Below are 21974 nucleotides of genomic sequence, written 5' to 3'. Positions count from 1 at the left end.
CAGAAGAGGAACTGTATTTTATGGTCAGGAGAGTTTATGGTCATTGATTATACCTGCTTGCATGGAGGATGGATGTTTTGGTGTCAATAATGTGACGATAATATGTTTTAAGAGTGGAGAGAGTTGAAGACTAAAAACTTAAACTTTAAAAAAATATTAACATAGTTAGCAAACTGAAATGTGATAGTATCTTTTAAAAATTGTTATTTTTATTTGTTCTACTTAGTTGTATATGAGGCAAAATGCATTTCAATTCATCAAACACAAAAGGAGCACAACATTTCAATTCTCTGGTCGTACATGGTGTAGACATGCACCATTCCTGCAATCAAACATGTTCCTAGGGTAATGATGTCCATGTTATTCCACCATCTTTCCTACCCCCATAACCCTTCCCCATCCTCCCCTTTGCCCAATCCAAATTTCTTCCATTCTTCCCATGGCCCCTCCCTCATCATAAATTAGCATCCACTAATCACACTAAACAGAGAAAACATTTGGCCTTTGTTTTTTTGGGATTGGCTTACTTCACTTAGCATAATATTCTCCATTTCCATCCATTTACTTGCAAATGCCATAATTTATATTTATTTTTATTTTTTTGGTGCTGGGGATTGAACTCAGGGTCACTTGACCACATCCCTTATCCTATTTTTTTTTTTTTTTAAAGAGAGAGTGAGGGACGGAGAGAGAGAATTTTAACATTTATTTATTTTTTCTTAGTTCTTGGCGGACACAACATCTTCATTTGTATGTGGTGCTGAGGATCGAACCCGGGCCGCACACATGCTAGGCGAGCGCACTACCTCTTGAGCCATATCCCCAGCCCCCTTATCCTCTTTTGTATTTTATTAGAGACCTGGTCTCTCTGAGTTGCTTAGCACCTTGCTAAATTGAGTAGGCTGGCTTTAAACTCACAACCCTCCTGCCTTCACCTCCCGAGCCACTGGGATTACAGGTGTATAATGCTGTAATTTTATTCTCTTTTAATGTTAATATTCCATTATGTATATATACCACAGTTTCTATTGATGGGCATCTATATTGGTTCCACAGTTTAGCTATTGTGAATTCAGCTGTTATAAATATTGATGCAGCTATGTCACTATAGTATGCTGATTTTAAGTCCTTTGGGTATAGACAATGCGTGGCATAGCTGGGTCAAATGGAGGTTCCATTCCAAGTTTTCTGAGGAATCTCCACACTGCTTTCCAAAGTAGTCATTCAATTTCCAGTCCTACCAGCAATGTAGGAGTGTACCTTTTTTTCCCCCACATCCTCTCCAACACTTATTATTGCTTGTATTCTTTTTTTTTTTTTAGAGAGAGAGAGAGAGAGAGAAAGAATTTTTAATATTTATTTTTTAGTTTTTGGCAGACACAACATCTATTGCTTGTATTCTTGATAACTGCCATTCTGACTGGGGTAAGATGAAATCTTACAATAGTTTTCATTTGCATTTCTCTAATTACTAAAGATATTGAACACTTTTTCATATATTTGTTGATCATTTGTATATCTTCTTCTGGGAACTGTCTTTTCAGTTCTTTAGCCCATTTATTGATTGGGTTGTTTATTTATTTTTTGGTATTAAGTCTTTTGAATTCTTCGTATATCCTGGAGATTAGTGTTCTTGAAATGTGATAGTATCTTTAAAAAACTAATGATTAGCCATGGGTGATGGACCATACCTGTAATCCTCAGGATTCGAAAGTTCAAAGCCAGCCTCAGCAATTGAGTGGCTTGAAGCCCAAAGCAACTTCGAAAGACCCTGTCTCAAAACAAAAAAATAAAAAAAGGGCTGGGAATATGGTTTAGTGGTTAAGCACTCCTACGTTCAATCCCTGGTACCAAACAACCAAAATAAACAAAACTAATGATTAAAAAAGTGGGCTGGGGATGTGGCTCAAGCGGTGGCGCGCTTGCTTGGCATGCGCGCGGCCGGTGTTCGATCCTCAGCACCACATTCAAACAAAGATGTTGTGTTCGCCGAAAACTAAAAAATAAGTATTAAAAAAAAATAAAAAAATAAAGTGGAGTGGCTCAGGCCTAAGGCCATCCTAACACTTAAAAAAGTAATTCCACTTAAGCATTTGAGGCTTTTTTGAATAGAAGCTATCATTCTAGTACTGGGATGTAGAGGAAAATAAGGATTGAGGTACTGGGGGAGATCTGAGACCCTTCCTAGGACCCTGACCAGGTGGTTTGTGGCCAGTTACAGTAACCAACTCCCTTAACATGGCTAAGCATCACTGTCAGAAGGTGCAAGGTCCTTACTTTGGAAACAAGACCCTCCCTGATGGAGCCTTACCAATCTCTCCAGCCATTCTCCTTTTAGGTCTGGGAGGATCTGGGTGCTTGGAGCTGTTTGAGGTCCCTCTTCAGCTCCTTTTAACTAATTTCTCCTTTCTCCAGCACCAGCTCAGACAAGGCCCCTGCCCTGACCCTGAGTGCACCCACATCCTTGCTCCCCTCTGGGGATAGCGAAGACATCTGTTCCACGTGGGCCAGCTGTTGGTCCTCCAGATCAGGTCCGTACCTGGGCATCTGCACCAGCACAGGCCCTGTCTGGACTCCAGGTGGCAGCCGGCCAACTTGAGCATGCTGTGGAGAGTTTGGGAGGGCGAGTAATTGAGCAAACGAAGGATGTGTGGGGGGCGAAGAGTGAGAGCGCCCATGATGAGAGCTGAGAGCAGGCAGGTGTGTGAATGGGAAGTAAGTGAGCACCAGGTGAGCGGACGACCTGCCGAGTGATCCGCAGAGGCAAAGCGCGCGAAGGTGGCAATGAGCTGGCGGGCTGTGGTGACAAGAAGCAGTGACTGGCTACCGCGAGCCGATAGCTCGGTCTGAGGCCAGAGAGCTCCAGCCACGCCGAGCCACGTGGCTGAGGCTGGTCCCTGAGGCTGGGCGAGGCCTGACAGGGGCGGTTGAAGTGCGGCCGCCAAGGGGCGTGGCCAGGCTGCGCATGGGCGTGACGGTGCGGGTCGGGGGCGTGGTCCTCCAGCTTGTGGGAGGGGCGATCCCGGAGGGGCGGGGCGAGGCAGGGTTGGCGGCGGGCGCGGGAGGAAGTCACGTGGGCGAGCGGGCTCACATGACTGGCCGCGCTATGGACCCGTTGCCCGCGGCGGCAGTCGCGTCTGCAACTGAGGCGGAGGCTGACGAGGAGGCGGATCCCTTGGCGGCAGGTACGGCGCGGGTGGCTCCCTATTCTTGGTGCGCAGCCGGAGACCCTATGCGACTGTCGTCGGGCCGCTCGGGTCACTTCCTCCCCGTGCCTCTTCCAGCTCAGGAGAGTAGCGCGCTGCAGAGGGGCCACCTGTCCCGGACCATACCTGGCTAGCTCCTGTCGGCGTCCCGCGCTCTTGGCCCGGTGGTGGAGGTCAGCCTCGCCCGCTCCGCCTGGGGTCCTTTGGACAGTGTCTCCGCGTTCTGCCGCTGGGGAAGGCGACGCTTGCGGTACTCAGCGCTTGGCTGGGGAGGGCTCCGGCGAGGGACCTGGGTTTCTCCTCCGAATGTGCAGAGGCACGACCGGCGTTACTCTGAGGGATTACGCTCGTGTCTGAGTTTGGCAGGACGCTCCTCGGTTTGGGTGTCCTTTCCTGTGACCATTTCTCTGTGCAGGCATGCAGGTGGTGCTGGCAGGAGATACTATTCTTCTTGGCAGGGGTCTAGGTTGGGGACTCGGCCTGGCCGGCTTTGGTTAGGTGTCACCCAGAAGCTGATCCAGATGAATGAGTGAGTTTGGAGGTTTGGAGACGGGTTCTTCCCTAAGGGAAGGGCAGGGGGGAACAGCGAGAAAGCCGGGGGAGGGGTAGTGAGAGTGCGTTTGACTTGGGGTCTTTTATATTTCGTTTTTGGTACCAGGGATTAACCCCGGGGCTCTTTACCACTGAGCCACATCCCCAGCCCTTAATTAAAATTTTAATTTTGAGACAGGGTCTCATAAATTGCTTAGGGCCTGGCCAAGTTGCTGAGCCTAGCTTTAAACTTGCGATCCTCCTGCCTCAGCCTGCTGAGCCACTGGAAATACAGGCGTGCACCACCAGGTCCCGCAGATTTAGGGTCTTTACGTCAGTTAATCGTCAAACGTAGCTGGCGCGTGCCTGTAATTCCAGCCACTGGGAAGACTGAGGTGGAGGATCGCAAGTTGCAGGCCTCAGAAACTTAGCAAGGCCCTAAGCAACTTAGGGAGACCCTGTCTCAAAATAAAAAGCGCTGGGGATGTTGTTTACTGGTAAAGCATTCCTGGGTTCAGTCCCAGTACTGAAAAAACAAAACAAAAAACCCCCAAGTCTAGGCAGAACGCCCTGCCTTTGGTTATTTTTTCCCTCTCAGTGGAGTCTGTGTAAGGGGAAGCATGTGACAGCTCTTGTTGGGTAGAACATTGTGTTCATGAGGTCACATGTTGGATCTCAGTGTGGACCCACCTTTACCAGGGCCCTAGTCTGGACCCCTTGGGAGGCTGTGACTGGACTGAGAGCTTGCTTTTACCTGACTTGTGAAGCCACAGGGGAGGTAGTTCAGTAGTCTCTTTGCAAAAGAGGGAGTGCCACAAAAGTTTCATACTGGACTCACTTAATGACTGCCATTATGGTGTGATTTGCTGATAACTTGAGCTCTGGACTCCCCTGGAGCTGTTTTCTCTTTGACTTTGCCTGGACTCCCTACAGGTAGTTGTCCTTCCTTTCCTGGGCGGTGATTGTATCAGGACTGCTCATTTTGTCCAGAGCCATGTCACACTCTACGGTGCTGTGCTTCACCATGTACACAGTATTCTTTCAGCCGATTGAGTCTTAACAGTGGGATCTACAGGCTCCTGGGATGTAGCCTGTCAATTCATTCCATTTGATTCCTGGCGCTCATCCTGGCAGGGAAGTGAAGTAATGCAGCAAACCATTTTTACCTTGGGAAAACTAACCAGAGATTAGTAACTTGCCCAAAAGTCACTAATGGTGGTTCCAGGGAGTGTATCTTGGTGGGACCCTGGCTGGGTGGACAGGGGTCAGAAAACCTGAGCCTTTGAAAATGAGAGATATGTTTCATACTTCCACAAGGTTCATTTTGATTTCTTGGAGAAGTATGTCTTCTGGGTGTATAGTGAATTTCCTCTTCTCTGTCTTCTGCCTACACCATTGGAGCCACTGATAGTATTTATATGTGGACTTCGAGGTCTCCATCTTTGTAGAGCCTTTAGGTTGGGTAGAAAAGATTATAGTGCTCATTGTAGTTTTCATTTCTTGAGTCTTATTACTTTATGGTGATTTGAAATATATGCTATGAATGCTCTATAGGCTAACTCCTGTCTTAAAACTTAACATTTAATTATGCAATGCGTGGATGAACATGAACACATTTTCCTTAAATGTGTTAAAACAATATAGAATGTTGCAGTTTTAAGTAAAAGTTCCTCCCTAATTGCAGTCACCTCATCCTTTTCCAGAGAGGTAACTGGTGTTTTCAGTTCAGGATGGATTTTTTTCCAGATCTATGTCCCCTGCACCCCCCCCCCCCCAAGAACAGAATTTTATTTTGCAATGATGAAGATGGACAGAGAATATCAACTTTTATTTCTTTTTATTCTAATTAGTTATACATGACAGTAGAATGCATTTTGACACATTATACCTAAATGGAGTATAACTTCTCATTCTTCTGGTTGTACATGATGTGTAGTTGTACTGGTTGTGCAGTCATATTTGCACACAGGGGGTTGTACAGTCATATTTACACACAGGGTAACTATTTTTGTATTTTATGCATGGATGTACTCAGAAATTTATGCTTCTTGCTGGGTGCTGTGATGCATGTTTATAATCCCAGTGACTGAGGAGGCTGAGGCAGGAAGATCACAAGTTTGAGGCCAGCTGCAGCAACTTAGTGGAGCCCTAAGCAACTTAATGAGATCCTGCCTTAAAATAAAAAAGGGGAGGGTGCTGGGGATGTAGCTTAATGCTAAAGTGCCCCTGAATCATCAATCCCCAGTACCATTTCCTTAGGTAGTGAATTCATTTTCTGTTGAGGCCATAACAAAATATCACAAATTTAGTGGCTTAAACAATGTAAATTTATCATCTCACAGTTCTGGAGGTCAGCAGCCCAAAATAAGTTCCACCGGGCTGAAGTCCAGGTAGAATCTGTTTCCTGCCTTTCCAGTTTCAAGAGACACCTGCATTCCTTGGCCAGTGGTAACCTTGTGCACATCTCTCTGTGTGCTGCTGCCTCTCCTGTTCTCTTGTCAACTTTTTCCACTTTTAAGGACCTCTGTGATTATGTTGGGTTTTCTAAATAATCTAGGATAATCTCCCTAATTTTACATCAGCTGATTAGCAATCTCATTTTCACTGCAACCTGAATTCCCTTTACCATGCAAAACTAACAGTCATAAGCCCTGAGGATTAGGATTTGGACATCTTTGGAATCTGTTATCCTGCAGGCCACTGGAAGATGTCCTAGGAGTTGACTTTTTCAGTCACAGGGCTTGCATAGTTTTTGTTGTATCAAATACCCACAAATTATCCTCCTTAATGGTTCTTTTTTTTTTTTTTTTAATTGGTATTGGAACTTGAACCTGGGGATACTTTACTACTGAGCTACGTCCCCGGCCCTTTTTATTTTTATTTATTTTTAATTTTGCAAAGGGGTCTTGCTGAGTAGCTGAGGGTCTTGATAAGTTTCTCAGGCTGGCCTCCAATTTGCAATCCTCCTGCATCAGCCTCATGAATCACTGGGATTACAGGCATTTGCCACCACACCAGACTCCATGGTTGTTCTTACCATCTTGTACCAGAACAGCAATGTGTTAAAAGGGTCCTTTCCCTGTAATATCATCGAAATTAAATGTGTAGGGCTGGGATTGTGGCTCAGTGGTAGAGCACTTGCCTAGCATGTGGGAAGCACTGGATTTGAGTCTCAGCACCACATCTAAATAAATAAAATAAAGATCCATCGACAACTAAAAAAAAAAAATGTAAAAAAAAAAGATGAGAGTAGCAATATTGTATATATTTAAAAAAATTAAATGTGTTTTTTTTTTTTTTTTTTTAATACTGGGGACTGAACCCAGAGGTGCTTGATCACTGAGCCACATCCCTATCCCTTTTTATTTTTCTTTTTGAGACAGCCTCTCACTAAATTGCTGAAGCTGGCCTCAAACTTGCAATTTTCCTGTCTTAGCCTCCTGAGTTGCTGGGAGTAGAGGCGTGCACCACCATTCTCAGCTAAATACTATTTTTTAAAACTCCCTTTGAATGTAGAAAAAAAAAAAAGAGAAGGTTTTCCATTTTTGTATTAGTCTGTATTTTCTTGGTTAAGCACACGGTTTAGATTCTTGTAGTATTTTGTTGTCTGGGGTCGCTGACTTGGCTATTTCTGTCTTTTGCCCATTTTCTTATGGGCCCTCTTTCCCCCCTTTATGAGTTTGTAGCACCTCTTTTCCTTGTGGATAGCAGCACCACTGGAGCATCCTGTTCCTGGCAGTGCAGGATGAGTCCATTGCAGGAGCCTTCTGGGTTCTAAAGCTCAGCTGTTGTGACTTAGAATAGAACAAAGAGTGGTACGTGTGCCTGATCATCCAGTGTGATCTTTTGCGACTGAATGCAGAACGCACAAATAAAAAAATATGCCAGTTTCCACTGTGTGTCCTAACTCAGCTTCACACAGTCCTGTGGACCTAAATTTCATCTTAAAAATCAGGAGAATCCCGCCTCGCCGGGTTTGTGTGGCTCTTGATGGCATTCCATGCATTCCATTCGCTAGAAGCTGAGGGAATCCTTGTGTTCTCTGTGGTTAGATCCCAGGGCTTTGCTGCCACCCAGCTCCTACCCAGTGGCTGTCTTTTCCTTCTCCCTCAGGCTCTCACACCCCTGATTTGCAGTTCCTCACCCAGGGGGTTGTGCCACTTCTCTGAGTGTACATATTTGTCATAATTCATTGAGCTGTCACTAAGATTTATGCAGCTTAGGGTGATTAAATTATGCCTCAAACAATTGTTTACCTTAAGGGAAAAAAAAAACCTGTGCATCCTGCTCCCTCTACTTGTCACCTTTTCAATTTTTTTGGTAAATTTTCTTAGTTGTTGATAGACCTTTATTTATATGTGGTGCTGAGGATCAAACCCAGTGCCTCACTCGTGCTAGGTGCTAGGCAAGCTCTCCACCACTGAGCTACAATCCCAGGCCCAAGGGCTTTTTTTTTTTTTTTTTGGTTTTAGACAGAAACAATAACTTTATTTCATTTATTTATTTTTATGTGGTGGTGAGGCTCCAACCCAGTGAGTGCCTCACACGTGCTAGGCAAGCGCTCCACCACTGAGCCACAGCCCCAGTTCCTACTTTACACATTTTAAATTTGAACTTCTGATGGACAGAAACTTGTTTTTCTTTACCTCTCTGTATCTAGAATATCATCTGCTGTAAAAGAGGCTTAAACGTTTGAAGAGTATTGCGTTTTATCATTTTTTTTAAAAAATGATTGGATCACATGTTAGTTTGATTATATAGGAATTTTAAAGTTTGAATAGTTGGTCTTTACTGGTGCCCCCTTACCCCCTTCCTCACTGATCCCCCCAGGCGCAATTTGCAAGGTAAAATGTGTCCATTTGAAGAAAGAGGAACTAAAGAATCATTATTATGTAGAAACGATTTTGCCAGCATTTGTGGTTAGCAAGAAAGTGATGTGTTCTGGGTGGGGGAATTCTGTTTTAGTATTATTTTTTCCTGAGAAAAATGAAGTACAAAAAGAGATGTTTGCCATCCTGTGTGCCTGGGTGGCAGGGAGACTGCAGGGGTGGTGGGCAGGTGCTGGATGCAGCCTCCTAGGATCAGCTGTGCTGTCAGGAGCCCAAGGTGTGGACCCCACACAGCCTGGGAGACAGCAGGTAGGGCCCAGCTGGGCATCGCTGCCCTCTGGGACACGCTTTCTGTTTTTTTCTTATAGAACTAATAAAAATCATAACCTGATAAGCGGGGGGAAGTTCCATAAAAAATATGTTGGGGCACATATCAATGTTGAACTCTCAGATGGGGCCCCTGGGGTTCTCCTGGATCCATACTTCATGCTGTGTTCTGTGGCAGCTGTTGAAGGCGTTTTGCTGTTGGGTTGTGGGTAGGTGTTTGGGGGTCTTTTAGCTTCCTACAGTTTGTGTTCAGCAGATCTAAAGTGAAGTGACGTGGAATTTGAATGTAGCCCAGGGAAATACCCTGTGGGCTGGAGGAAGTTGGGATTGGCTCTGAAGAAGTGAGATCAGGTTTTTGCCTAGCAATCTTCTGAAGCCTGATTTGTGCTGGTGAAGTGTTGTCCCCCAGGAGTCTCACGAATGAGTTGAAATCAGAGGTAGCACAGTTTTATTGCAGTATGTGAAATGATGCATTGAGAATGTGTCATATAAGTGATATAGCCATAAGTACAGCACTTGGTGAAGGCGCCTCAGCCACTGTGCCACCACGTTAACACAGCTGTCCCCTTGGTGCCTTTCCTTTCTTCCTGTGTGCTTGCTGTGTAGTTCTCTTTTCTGTGTCCCGGGTGAACGTTCTTGCAGCCTGTTCCTTTCAGATGATATTTTTCTGCACCGCTAAGTAGTTTTTGAAATTTTCTATTTAACGTCTGCATAATCATATAGCAAGGAAGGTAATATTTGTATATCTAAAGTACTGGTGTAGTAAAATTTGAGTTAATGGCGCTCTTGCCACTTTTTTCCAGAAATGGTTCTTTCAGTGGAATCCATGTAAAAGTTGTCCTTATTCTTTCACTTTTTGGTATAGAAGATACAGTTTCTCTCACCTTTCTCTTCCTTATCTGTCTCCCACCAAACTAGTTCCATACCCTGGAGGTGACCCTGTTATCAGTTGTGTGTGTTGATTCAGAGTCTTAGCAAACAAAATCATCAGGCTTTTAGAGCTGGAGAGTTGTCCTCTGATGACTGACCTGAGGGATGTTCCATTCTGTAACTTATTACATAAATCCGACACTGGGTCCCCTTACTCCTGGGTCCCCTTACTCTGTAGTGAGGATGTTGAGAAAACATCTGGCACAAAAAACACATACTACGCGACTTCAATTTCTAGAACATTCAGACACATCTGAAATAGGGTCTGTTGTGTGGGTATGCTTATGTGGGTGATAAAAGTATAAATGAAAAGCAGAGAAGATAATGCCATAAAAATTAGGCTCGTGGTCACATCTGGTAGGAGAAAGGGGGTCTGATCTATAAGGGATACAGTACAAGGGAGGTTTCTGGGGTGCTAGAGGTCATTGTATTTCATGTTGATTACACGTGTTTGAAGTATAATTTTGTTCATCTGCCAGTAAAAATTTTTTTTCCCCTGTGCTCGTGATTGAACCCTGGGCCTCATTCATGCTAGGAAGAGCTCTACCATTGAGCCACATCATGAGCCTTCCCACAGAAATTTTATACCCCTTTCTGTGTGTGTATGTGATATATTTCACAATACAGAGTTTTTGGGGAAAACCTGAGATGATAAGTAAAGGTAGATGCAAAGGTACTGTCTTCAAATAATCCAGAGGTGCCAGGTGTGGTGGTGCACTTGTAATCCCAGTGGCAAAGGCTGAGGCAGGAGGATCACAAATTCAAAGCCAACCTCAGCAATTTAGCGAGGCCCTAACCAACTTAGTGAGACCCTCTCTTAAAATAGAAATTAAAAAGGACAGGGGTGGGGTGGGTTTATGGCTCAGTGGTAGAGCACCCTTGGTTCAATCCCAAGTACCAAAGGGAAAAAAAAAAGTAGAGAGATTTGGACTCCCTTAGCGTTCGCTCTCCAGGCCACATTGGAGTGACTTAGAGGGAGGTGTGCTTTTGGTGGCACGTGTCTGATTGTATCCTGTGCCACTCTGGCTTCTGCTTTCTGAGTATCAGGCTTGATTGGGAGGTCTCTGGTGGTGCCAGCTGTTTGAGTGGCTCCTGGGGGTCACTGTAGGAAGGAGGACCCCGACCCTCGGGCCACTGGCACTTTGGGACACAGGATGGATGCCATGCACCTCCCTGCTATTGAAAGTGCCCTTCTTTGAAAGGCGGTGTGAAGCAGGCTTGGGTGAACTTCAGCTTTGCGCAGCTGAGTACCTTCAGCACCACAGCCTCCCCCCAGGGCTCCTGGTTCCAGCCCCAGAGGGACTCCAGGCCCTGCCAGGGCGGGGCTGCCTTTCAGAAATCTTTCTTACGGCTGGTGTTTTGAACATAGGGAGATTTTTTTTAATATTTATTTTTTTAGGTGTAGTTGGACACAGTGCCTTTATTTTATTTATTTATATGTGGTGCTGAGGATCGAACCCAGGGCCTCGCCTGCACGTGCTAGGCCAGCGCTGAGCCACACTCTCAGCCCCTCAGGGAGATGTTAAGCCACATTTTCAGGAGTCAGAATCTGATGCAGGCCTGCACACGTGAGACTCCTTATCTCAGGGTGACAGTGCACTGTTCCTCTACCTTCTTAGAGGAGAAGAGAATGCTTGAGTCTTGGAGGCAGGAATTGAGATTGATCTGAGAGTGATCTGAGGGTCAGGAAGGAGCGAGGGAGAAGGGCAGGCTGAGGCTCACTGTGCAGGTTGGGTTAACATACTGCCCAGTGGAGATGGGAAAGGGGGAACTCTCGTGGCAGCTCTGTAGAAGTTGAATGGTCAGCTGTGTCCTGTATAGGGGCAGTGCTCTAGTAGGAGCATTCTGTCCTCTGCCTCCGGGGTCTAGGGGAGAGCTGTGTCCTCCGACTTGGGTTCTGGCCAGTCGCATTCCCTGCTGTCTGCCCCCTGGGCACTGGAAGGTGGGGGCCTGTCCCAGTCCTGTGACTCTCACCGCAGATGGGGTCAGCCGGACCTCACTTGGCTCGCTGGGGCCAGCGGCTGCCTGGAGATCTTGTGGAGGCACCTAATGTGGTCACAGATGCTCCGTTTTGCCCTCCCGGGGTTAGGATAGCTGGTGCACCCAGATGTTTTGTAGTATTTTCACATGGATGTGAGGAGACGCCAGGAAACTTGAGTTACTTTCAGGCTGAACCATCCAGAGCCAAAAAGAGGGTTAAAAAAATGTTGTCAACAACAGAAACACACCAAGGAATTGAAAATGGATTCCATCTTGTTCAGTGGAGATGAGGATTCTTTCTGGAACTTTGAATTCCTACTTTATCAGTTATTCCAATATTCCCTAAATTGGCCAAAATAACTTTTCTTTCAAAGCCTGGAAAAAGTCATTGGGCCTGTCCCTGTGTCAACATTCCCAAGACGAGAGGCCCTGGAGGCTGAATGGGTTCTTTGAGAAGCCACCTTGGGAGATCACAGAGCGGGGTCTGGTGGCCCTTGCTGTGCCTTTCCTCTTGGATTGCGTCAGCGTAAGTCATCTGGGAGGGAGGTGTTTTCAGTTCTGCTCTTCAGTTTTGCCATGTCTTGGGCACAATAGTGATTTTTTTTCCCTCTTGTGGTCTGGTTGCTCGCACTTCCCCTGGAAAGAACCAGCTTCCTCCCAGTCTGAAAATGGCATGTGTCCTGCTTGTCTGTGAGTGTGTGTTTGTGTGTGTGCATGTGCGCGTGCATGTGTGTGGCTCCCATTTGGTTCCCTGGATACTCCTTGGTGTGTTTGTGATCGTGCTGGGAGCTTGGGAGTGGTTTGGTTCTTGATGAGGACGGGATGCTGTTGACAGGTCCAAGGGCCCAGTCCTTCTGGGAACACCAGTCCTGGTGGTGGTTCGCTCGGCCTGTCCTTTGATCTGGGTGTTTAGTGTCTGACCTGCACGCCCATTAACCAGGAGATCTTGGGCACTGACCTGTGCTTGAGGTGCTTATTTTCTTGTTTGATTCTTGCAGACAGTGAAGTCTCCCAGTTTTGTAGAGGGGACCACCTGTTGATGGTCACAGACTAGTGGAGCACATCTGACCTGTGCCCCTGCTAAGTGTTTTGGGGTGTTGATGAGGCAGAGGATAAGGGATGGAGCCTGGTTATGGTGTCATTGGGTAGCTTGTCATTGGGTAGCTGCAAGTTCTGGCACTAGCTGTCCGGATGATACTCCGCACCTGCCTTCCAGCTCATGGGAAGCGTGGGAGGGGAGAAAGCACTGCACTGAGGGACTTGCTCTGTTGCTTAGCACTCAATGGCTGCTTCTAGCCCTTGGTTTGTAGCTTTGTGGACCCCTGAGAGGTCCCTGGGGCATGAGCGTGGCCACTCAAAGTGTTTGTGGCAACACCACCCACTGGAATCTATCTGCACTTGGAACAACCAAAGGGCCAAGGGATTTCAGAGGTAGACAGTGGGTGGTGTTTTCCCTTTTCAAGAGAAACCTTCATTCAAAATTTCCAGCCATCTCTGTTCTAAGCTTTGTACTGTGGTAGGAAAATAAATCAGTTTGTGTTCATGAGAAGTGGAGAGAAGAGAGTAAGTTCATCAAACTTTTTTTTTTTTTTTGGAAATGGGTTCTTGTGATGTTGTCCATCTCAAGGGACCCTACGGCCTCAGCCTCCTGAGTCTCTGGTCCTCCAGATATGTGCTGCCACATCTGGTTTATCAAACATTTCTTTTTTTCTTTCTTTTTTTTGGTACTGGGGATCTAATCCAGGAGTGCTTTACCACTGAGCTACAGCCCTAGCTCTTTTTATTTTTCAAGAAAGGGCCTTGTGCAGTTGCTGAGGCTGACCTCAAATTTTCAGTCCTCCTGTCTCAGCCTCCTCTGAGTCACCAGGATTACAGGTGTGAGCCACCACACCAGTACAAACATTTCTCAACAACTTTATTGAGATATAGTTCATGTATATACAGTTCACCCATTTAAAATGTACAGTTAAATGGCTTTCAGTATATATTCACAGAGTTATTTTATTGTCCACACAACTTACAACACTTAATTTAGCTCATAAAGAAAGCCCCTACACTTTAGCAGTCACCCCCAATCCTCCCTTCCTCTCAGCCCCTGGTAATCACTACTGTTTTTAAAAAACTTAAAAAAATTTCTCAATGTTTGCCTATTCTGGGAATTTAATATAAATAGAATCATATAATACGTGGTTTTTGGTGGCCTGTTGTATGTGTGGTACTGGGGATTGACCTCAGAGGTGTTCTACCACTGAACTACCTCCCCAGCTACCTCCCCAGGTAGCTTTATTTTGAGACAAGACCTTGCTAAATTGCTAGGTTGGCCTTGAACTTGCAATCCTCCAGCCTCAGCCTCCCAACTCACAGGGATTACAGGTGTGCGCCACCTCACCTGCTTCATTTCTTCTTCTTTTTTTTTAATATTTATTTTTTAGGTGTAGATGGATATAACACAATGTCTTTATTTTTATGTGGTGCTGAGGATCGAACCCAGGTCCCACCTGTGCTAGTTGAGTGCTCTACCGCTGAGCCACAATCCCAGCCCCTTCATTTCTTATTGCTGAATGAGCCTTCATTGTATGAACAGACCCCATTTCACTTACCCATTCTTCAGGGATGGGCATTTGAGTTGTTTCTACGTTTAGTTACTATCAGCCAAGCTCCTGTGAATTCAGATGTGGGGACAACTGTTTTGTGTGGACGGGTGTTTTAATTTCTCTAGGGTAATATACCTAGGCGCGGAGTCTTTGGGTCATATGAGAACCTCCATCTGTGTAACCGCTGGCCTGTGTCCCCAGCAGCTGTACCATCTTCCATTCCCACCTCACCTTGCTTGTCAGTTTGTCTTTTGGATTACAGTGATCTTTGTGGGTATGTAGTGGCATCTCTTTGTTTGGACATCTTTTCATGTGCCTGTTGGCCATTTGTATATCTTCTTCGGATAAATGTTCATTCAAATCCTTTATATATCCTTTAAAATTATGTAATTTGTCTTAAAAAAAAGTAAGAATTCTTTAGATGTTTTTGACATATCTCTTGTCCCTGTGTGGTTTCAAGTGAGCTACGTTCCTAGCTGTTTTTATTTTTCATTTTAAGAAAGGGTCTTGCTAAGTTGCTGGGACTTGACTTGAACTTGTGATCCTCCTGCCTCAGGCTCCTGAGATGCTGGGATTGTAAGTGTGGCCACCACATCAGGCTAAGTTGTCTTTTCACCTTTTATTTTTGGCTGCTGGGACTTGAACCCAGGAGCACTCAACCCCTGAGCCTCATCCCTAGCCCTTTTTTGTATTTTATTTAGAGACAGGGTCTTGCTGAGTTGCTAAGTGCCTCACTAAGTTGTTGAGGCTGGCTTTGAACTTGCCATCCTCTTGTGGTAGCCTCCTGAGCCTCTGGAATTATAGGCGTGCGCCACTGTGCCCTGCTTGTCTTTTCACTTTTTTTTTTTTTTTTTTTTTAAGAATCTCTTTAAAAATTTGTCCTTGGGCTGGGAATGTGGCTCAAGGGGTAGCACGCTCGCCTAGCATGCATGCGGCCCGGGTTCGATCCTCAGCACCACATACAAACAAAGATGTTGTGTCCGCCAATAACTAAAAAATAAATATTAAAAAATATTCTCTCTCTCTCTCTCTCTAAAAAAAAAATTTGTCCTAATTAGTTATACATAACGAATGCATTTTGACACATCATACATAAATGGAGTATAAGTTCTCATTCGTCTGGATGTACAGGATGTAGAATCACACCAGTCGTGTAATCATATACTCATATAGGGTAATAATGTCCTATTCATTCTATTAGTATTCCTACCCCATGCGCCTCCTTTTCCCTTCACTCCCCTCTCTCTAGTCCAAAACAAAATACCCCTATTCTCCCTCCCTTTATTGTGAATTAGCATCTGTATACCTGAGAAAACATTCAGCCTTTGGTTCTTTGGGATTGTCTTATTTTGCTTAGCATAATGTTCTCTCATTCCATCCATTTACTGGTAAATGCCATAATTTCATTCTTTAAGGTTGAGTGATATTCCTTTGTGTATATATACCACAATTATCCATTCATCTGTTGAAGCGCACCTAGGTTGGTACCATAGTTTAGTTATTATGATTTGAGCTGCTGTACACATTGACATGGCTGCATTACTGTAGTATGCTGATTTTAAGTCTTTTGGGCATAAACGTAGGAGTGGAATGACTGGGTCAAATGGTGATTCCATTCCAAGTTTTCTGAGGAATCTCCATACTGCTTTCCATAGTGGTTGCACCAATTTGCAGTACCATCAGCAATGTGTGAGTCTTTCACCTTCTTGATGGTATCTTTTTTTTTTTTTTTTAAATACCTTTATTTCACTTATTTATTTTTTGTATGTGGTGCTGAGGATTGAACCCAGGGTCTCACACGTGCAAGGCAGGCACTCTACCGCTGAGCCACAACCCCAGCTTGATGGTATCTTTTGAAGCACAGAAGTTTTTAATTTTGACAAAGTATAGCTTATCTATTTTGTTCCTTTTTTTGTGCTTTTGGTATTATTTCCAAGAAGGCTTTGCCTAACCCAAGGTCATGAGGATTTACTCCTATTTCCTGCTATGTGTTTTGTAATTTAGCTCTCATATTTAGGTCTGTGATGCATCTTTTTTTTTTTTTTTAAAGAGAGAGTGAGAGAGAGAGAGGGGGAGAGAGAGAGAATTTTTTAATATTTATTTTTTAGTTCTCGGCGGACACAACATCTTTGTTGGTATGTGGTGCTGAGGTCGAACCCGGGCCGCACACATGCCAGGCGAGCGCGCTACCACTTGAGCCACATCCCCAGCCCCTTTGATGCATTTTTAATTGGTTCTTGTGTATGGTGTGAGGTAGGAGCCTGACTTTATTCTTTTGCATGTGGGTACCCACTTGCCGCTGGTGAAACCCTTTGTGGGTGTGGATGTGGATGTGGGCGTGGGTGTGGGTGCTTTGTGCTCCTCCCCTCTATGAGGAAAGCAGAACTCCCTGCAGAATTGTATGTCCTGATTTGGGAGAGAGCCGTGAATGACGCAGATTGAGGAGAGGGCTCAGAAGGGAGACGGAAGCCAGTCGTGAGAGCATAAAGGAAGAGTGACAGTCCCTGTAAGGGCTTGGAACTACCTTCCTGTTGGAGTTGTGTCTGAACCGAGTGTGGAGGCTGGAAAGGATCCAATTCAGACATCCTCACCTAGTAAGCACTGATGCACTTTGAGGGAGCTCATGTTGTTGTTAATTGATAGTTTGCTTTAAAAGCTCTTAAACCACTGCAGTGGTGGTTTAAGAGAAGACAGCAATATTCTGCTCTAACAGTGTGGGTGAGCTGTCCATGTGGCATGCTCGGCTTTACATCGTCCAGTTCTTCCTTAGCTGGGTGTGTTGGTGCATGCCTATAATCCCAGCCATTTGGGAGGCTGAGGCAGGAGGATTGCAAATTCAAAGCCAGCCTCAGCAACTTAGCAAAACCTTGTCTCAAAGTAAAAAAAATAAAAAGGGCTGGGGCTGTGGTTCAGTTGTTAAGCACCTCTGGGTTCAATCCACAGTAGCAAAAAAAAAAAAAGAAAAAAAAGTTCTTCCTTATATTCTTTTGGGGAAAATGGATACAGCTGAACAGGGCAAGGGTGCAGGAGGAAAGATACTGCCAGGGAGGCGTGCGGCACCCTCTTGGGGCTCAGCTTGGTGGCATCTGCTGATAACTGTTCTCTTTGTTAGTAGCTTTCTTTCTGTCGCTCACTGAGGCACAGTTCCCATCACGGGGGAGGGGGAGTCTTAAATGAAGTCTGCTGGTGCGGGGAGGGCCTGTGGTTACTGCCTTGCCTAGGCAATCATTGCAGTCTTTGAGTTACGAGGCTTTCTTGCTCACATGAATTGGATTTCATTTGTCCGTTAAGCAGGTATTTATTGAGCATCTGCTATGTACTGGGCACTGCTTCTGATCACTGAGATACGGATGGTGAACAAACACAAAGACCTGTCATTTGGGTGAGAATATGCTTGAGTAGGTGATGGCCAATATTTAGTAGAGGTAGTAAGTAAGTGATATGTACAGAGCATGATAGAAGACAGGACCTGCCATGGGGGAGGTGACGATGCGGGCCATGTTGTCACTGAGAAGTGTCATGGAGAAGGTGATGCTGAGCCAAGATTCGAAGGTGACCAGACCTTACTTAGTCTGATGGGTATATGGGGGGAGAGTGTCATTGGAGAAGAGGCAGCTGGTCATGGCTTCATGGCCGGGAGGTTCTCAGGGTTTGAGGGACAGTGAGGCAGCCAGCGTGGCTGAAGAGGTGGATGAGGGTGCAGCACCCAGGGTACCTGATGGCTAAAGTGAGAAAAGAACATTTTGCGGGTGGCAGTGGGTTTCTAAAGGCCTGGCTCAGGGTCTGGTCTCCTTAGAGAGAGGGTATCTCTGAGCCTCAGTGAGGAAATCATGGTTTTGTGAGTGATGTGGCATTGTTTCTGTAGGCCTACAAGAGCCACTCAGGGGTCGGGGTAGGACTCAGTGGTGAAGTGCTTGCCTAGTATTCACGAGGTCCTGAGTTCTATCTGCTCTGGATGGGGGTACACTTAGGAAAGTATTCATTGGCAGGAAAACAGATGTGGAATTGTCCATGTTAAAATTAGAGTTAAAATTTGCCAGCACGTGGTGTACGCCTGTAATCCCAGCCACTTGGGAGGCTGAGGCAGGAGGATCACAGGTTTGAGGTCAGCCCTGCAACTTAGTGAGACCCTTTCTCTAGATAAAAATAAACAGGACTGGGGTGTAGCTCAGAGGTGAGCGCTCCTGGGTTTAAGCCCTAGTTATCCACCCTGCCCCCAAGAAAAAAAAAGATGCAGCAGGATCCTTGTGTGAAGCTAGTCTTCATGTTAACTGCAGAGAACAGCCGAAGGGGAGTGGCTCAGTGACATTCATCTCAATCCTCTGATGTTTTGCACTTGCCACAGGGACTTAGTCTCAACATCCTAGGAATATGGAGCAGCGGTTGTGATGTAAATGGAAATGATGAGATAAAACCAAGAATTAATTGGTTGCAACTGTTGGAAGAGGCATTGGTCTCCCTGACTGCGGGAGGAGGACAGAAAATGCTGAGCGCTCGCCTCATTGGGAGGCAGATGGATGCTGGCTGGTGGGAGTGCAGATTGGCTCAGTCACTTTGAAAAACTGGAAATATTTACTAAGCTGAACATACGCAAATTCTGTGATCAGCAATTTCACTTTGGCTGTGTTCGGTGCCCAACAGCAACGCCTGCATATGTCCAGCAAGAGATGTGTTAACGTTCCAGCAGCGCGGGTGTCTAGGCAGATGCCCAGCCCCAGTGAGATGAATGAATAGTGGTGGCACAGGCACGCAGCAGACTCCACGGGACTGAGAAGGGACAGCGTCACACTGTGGGAGGAGATTGGAACAGGGATGCCATGATTCCACTCATAGCATAAAAACAAGTGACCCCATGAGCCACTCATGGTGTCAGAAGGCAGTGATGACCTGGGGGAAGTGGCTGGAGGGAACATGGGGGTGTTGGGTGCTCACTCTTCACTTGGGCTCCTACACTGCTGTGTGCATTTAGGAATTCCCTGAGTCTGTGGTTCTGATGTGGACTTTTCTGTATGTGCGCAGTATACAAAGTTTTAAAAACCAATGGGGGGCGCTGGGGTTGTGGCTCAGTGGTAGAGCGCTCGTCTAGCATGCATGAGCACTGGTTCCATCCTCAGCACCACATAAAAATAAAAAATAAAGAGATTGTGTCCATTTAAAAATAAAAAATAAATATTAAACCAATGGAGGTGTGTGTGTGTGTGTATATATTTATTACATGTTAACTAAATACAATATTTGTGTGTATTTGATGGACATGTGTGTGAAGGAGCCAGAGGACCTGCCTGGGAATGCCAGCATTGATTTGGGATTGGAATCCTTGAATCAGGGAAGAACCAGTGCACAGATATATTTTTTTGCGGGGGCAGTATATGGCAAAGTATTGTCTTCAGTTAAATCTTGGTGGGGGATACATAGGTTCTGATATTTTCTGTACTTTATTTATTTATTTATTTATTTTTAAAGAGAGAGTGAGAGAGGAGAGAGATAGAGAGAGAATTTTTAATATTTATTTTTTAGTTCTCGGCAGACACAACATCTTTGTTGGTATGTGGTGCTGAGGATCGAACCTGGGCCGCACGCATGCGAGGCGAGCGCGCTACCGCTTGAGCCACATCCCCAGCCCTGTACTTTATTTTTTTTGTGTTCTTTTTTATTCTTTTTAGATATATATGACAGTGGAGGGTATTTTGACATTATACATACATGGAGTTTGACTTCCCTTTCTGTGGTTGTACATGATTGTTTCACTGGTCATGTATTTATATATGAATATAGGAAATTGATGTCTGACTCATTCTGTCTTTTCTATTCCCAACCCCGCTCCCTTCTCTTCATTCCCCTTTGTCTAATCAAATAAGCTTCTTTCTATCCCTCCCTCCCTTATTGTGAGTCAGCATCTGCATATTAGAGAACATTTGGCCTTTGTTTTTTTTTGGGATTGGCTTATTTCACTTAGCATGATAGTCTGTAGTTCTATTCATTCACCAGCAAACGTGTACTTTATGTTTGAAGTGTTTCACAAAATAAGTGTGAACACATTTAAAAGTTAAATAGAGAAAAAGATCCAATGGGAAAAACAATGTTAATCATTACTGAATGGAAATTTAAGCGTTTTTTTGTTGTTTTCACAGAAAATTTAGAGAAATGTGGTTTGGTCGATCCAAGGAAGTGTGTTCAGTATTTGAAAAGATAGTTCATATAGCATATTATAAAGCTTTGTGCCTGTGGGAAGCAATAGAAAAATTAATATGGGTGTTTACAGATTGTAGGTTGCAGTGATTTTCATTTCAAGTGTCATGTTACATTAAATAAGTTATTAAAAGAAAAACAACCCTTAGGGTTGATGAAATAGAGATATTTCAAGTCTGCTACCTACAGGAACTCTGCCAGCACTAGGGCCAGGGGATACCCGTGGCACAAGGGGACTGTGGCTAACATGGACAATCTGTAGATAGAAGCACTTGAAGGGCATCGCATTTGAGGTGCATCCTGGTGTCCCCTGGGTGAATTCTCCCTTCTGGAGCCATGGCCATGATGAGACCCATTGCCTGAGATCATCTGTTAATATCAGAATGTAGTTTGTGGAGTTTTTAATCAAAGGCAGAATGGTTCTCCAAGCTCTAGCTGATGGTGGATGACATTTGCTGCTCCGTTTGGTTCTGTTCATGGGCAGCCTGTGCCCTGGAATGCCACTGTTCTTTACCCTGTCTTAGCCCAGTCTGGGTAAATAAGTAAAAGTAAGGTGTGTGTCTAGGCAAGGTCCTAAATCACTCTGCTTGTCCTGTGACTGTGATTCTCATGCTGATCATGACCAGCAGCAGCTGCCATACCTGGACCCGAGGAAAGCACCTTCTCAGGCCCCACCCAGACCCCCTGGTGAGAAGCTCCAGGAGTGGGCAGCCATCTGTATTTGAACAGGCCTGGCAGGTGATTCTGATGTAGGCTCAGTTTGAAGACAGGAGCCCTGTGACTCCCTGCCATCCCTGGCTGGCCCTCCGCATCCTCATGTTCTGACGAGCTGGCAGCTGAGGTGGGTGGCCTCACGTAGTGGTGGAACACTGACTTTGGAGTCTGCCAGAAGATGCGTTTGGCCATTAGGAATATTGCTCCCTGCTTGAGAATGCCAGATGTCCTGCGTGCTTCCATAGCACATTACACAGTGAGGGACTGTATGCTGGTATGGGGAGAACCCCCACGGGGCTGGACTGGTGGAGTGGGGTGTCTCTGAGTGCTTCATACAGCTCCCCCACTGGGCCAGCGTGGAGCAGGGTGGGGTCCAGGCCTGGCTGAGCCTGGCCTCTGGGTGACTGAAGCAAGGGACTGCAGCTGTGCAAGTGGGGGCCTGTGCACACCTGTCCCTGTGTGCTGGGCAGAGGTTCTCCCAGGCTGTGACTTCTGTGTAGGTCAGCATTTACAGAAGGTTTGTGTAAAGGAAGGCATGAGCTGCAGCATGGTTTATTGACAAATCCTGTTTGCTTCCTAAAGCTTTGGACTTTGTGATTACTATCTCAAGATTCTGCTGGAAGAATCTTAGGAAGGGAGAGTGTGTATGTGTGTGCATGTGTGTGTGTGCATGG

At 45.5% G+C, this 21974-nt stretch overlaps 1 protein-coding gene across 4 annotated transcripts in view; it reads left to right on the top strand.

Moving 5' to 3' along the window:
* The window catches only part of Snx8 (sorting nexin 8), a 78329-nt gene that overhangs the window by 31647 nt on the left and 24708 nt on the right, over window positions 1–21974 (top strand). Inside the window, exon 1 of one of the 4 annotated variants that reach the window (XM_005340832.3) lies at window positions 3036–3185. The exons of 1 other annotated variant lie outside the window; for it this stretch is intronic. In XM_005340832.3, the coding sequence (XP_005340889.1) occupies window positions 3092–3185 (94 nt within the window). In that variant the 5' untranslated portion in view covers window positions 3036–3091. Of the gene's footprint in view, window positions 1–3035; window positions 3186–3240; window positions 3380–21309; window positions 21428–21974 lie in introns of those variants that run through there. 2 more of the 4 variants (XM_078023600.1, XM_078023601.1) reach the window with 2 other exon arrangements.

The sequence above is a fragment of the Ictidomys tridecemlineatus genome, chromosome 10 (genome assembly GCF_052094955.1).
Source record: "Ictidomys tridecemlineatus isolate mIctTri1 chromosome 10, mIctTri1.hap1, whole genome shotgun sequence".
Taxonomy (NCBI): Eukaryota; Metazoa; Chordata; class Mammalia; order Rodentia; family Sciuridae; genus Ictidomys; species Ictidomys tridecemlineatus.
Note: the sequence above shows the minus strand (reverse complement) of the source record. Positions and strands in the feature narration are given on the sequence as shown.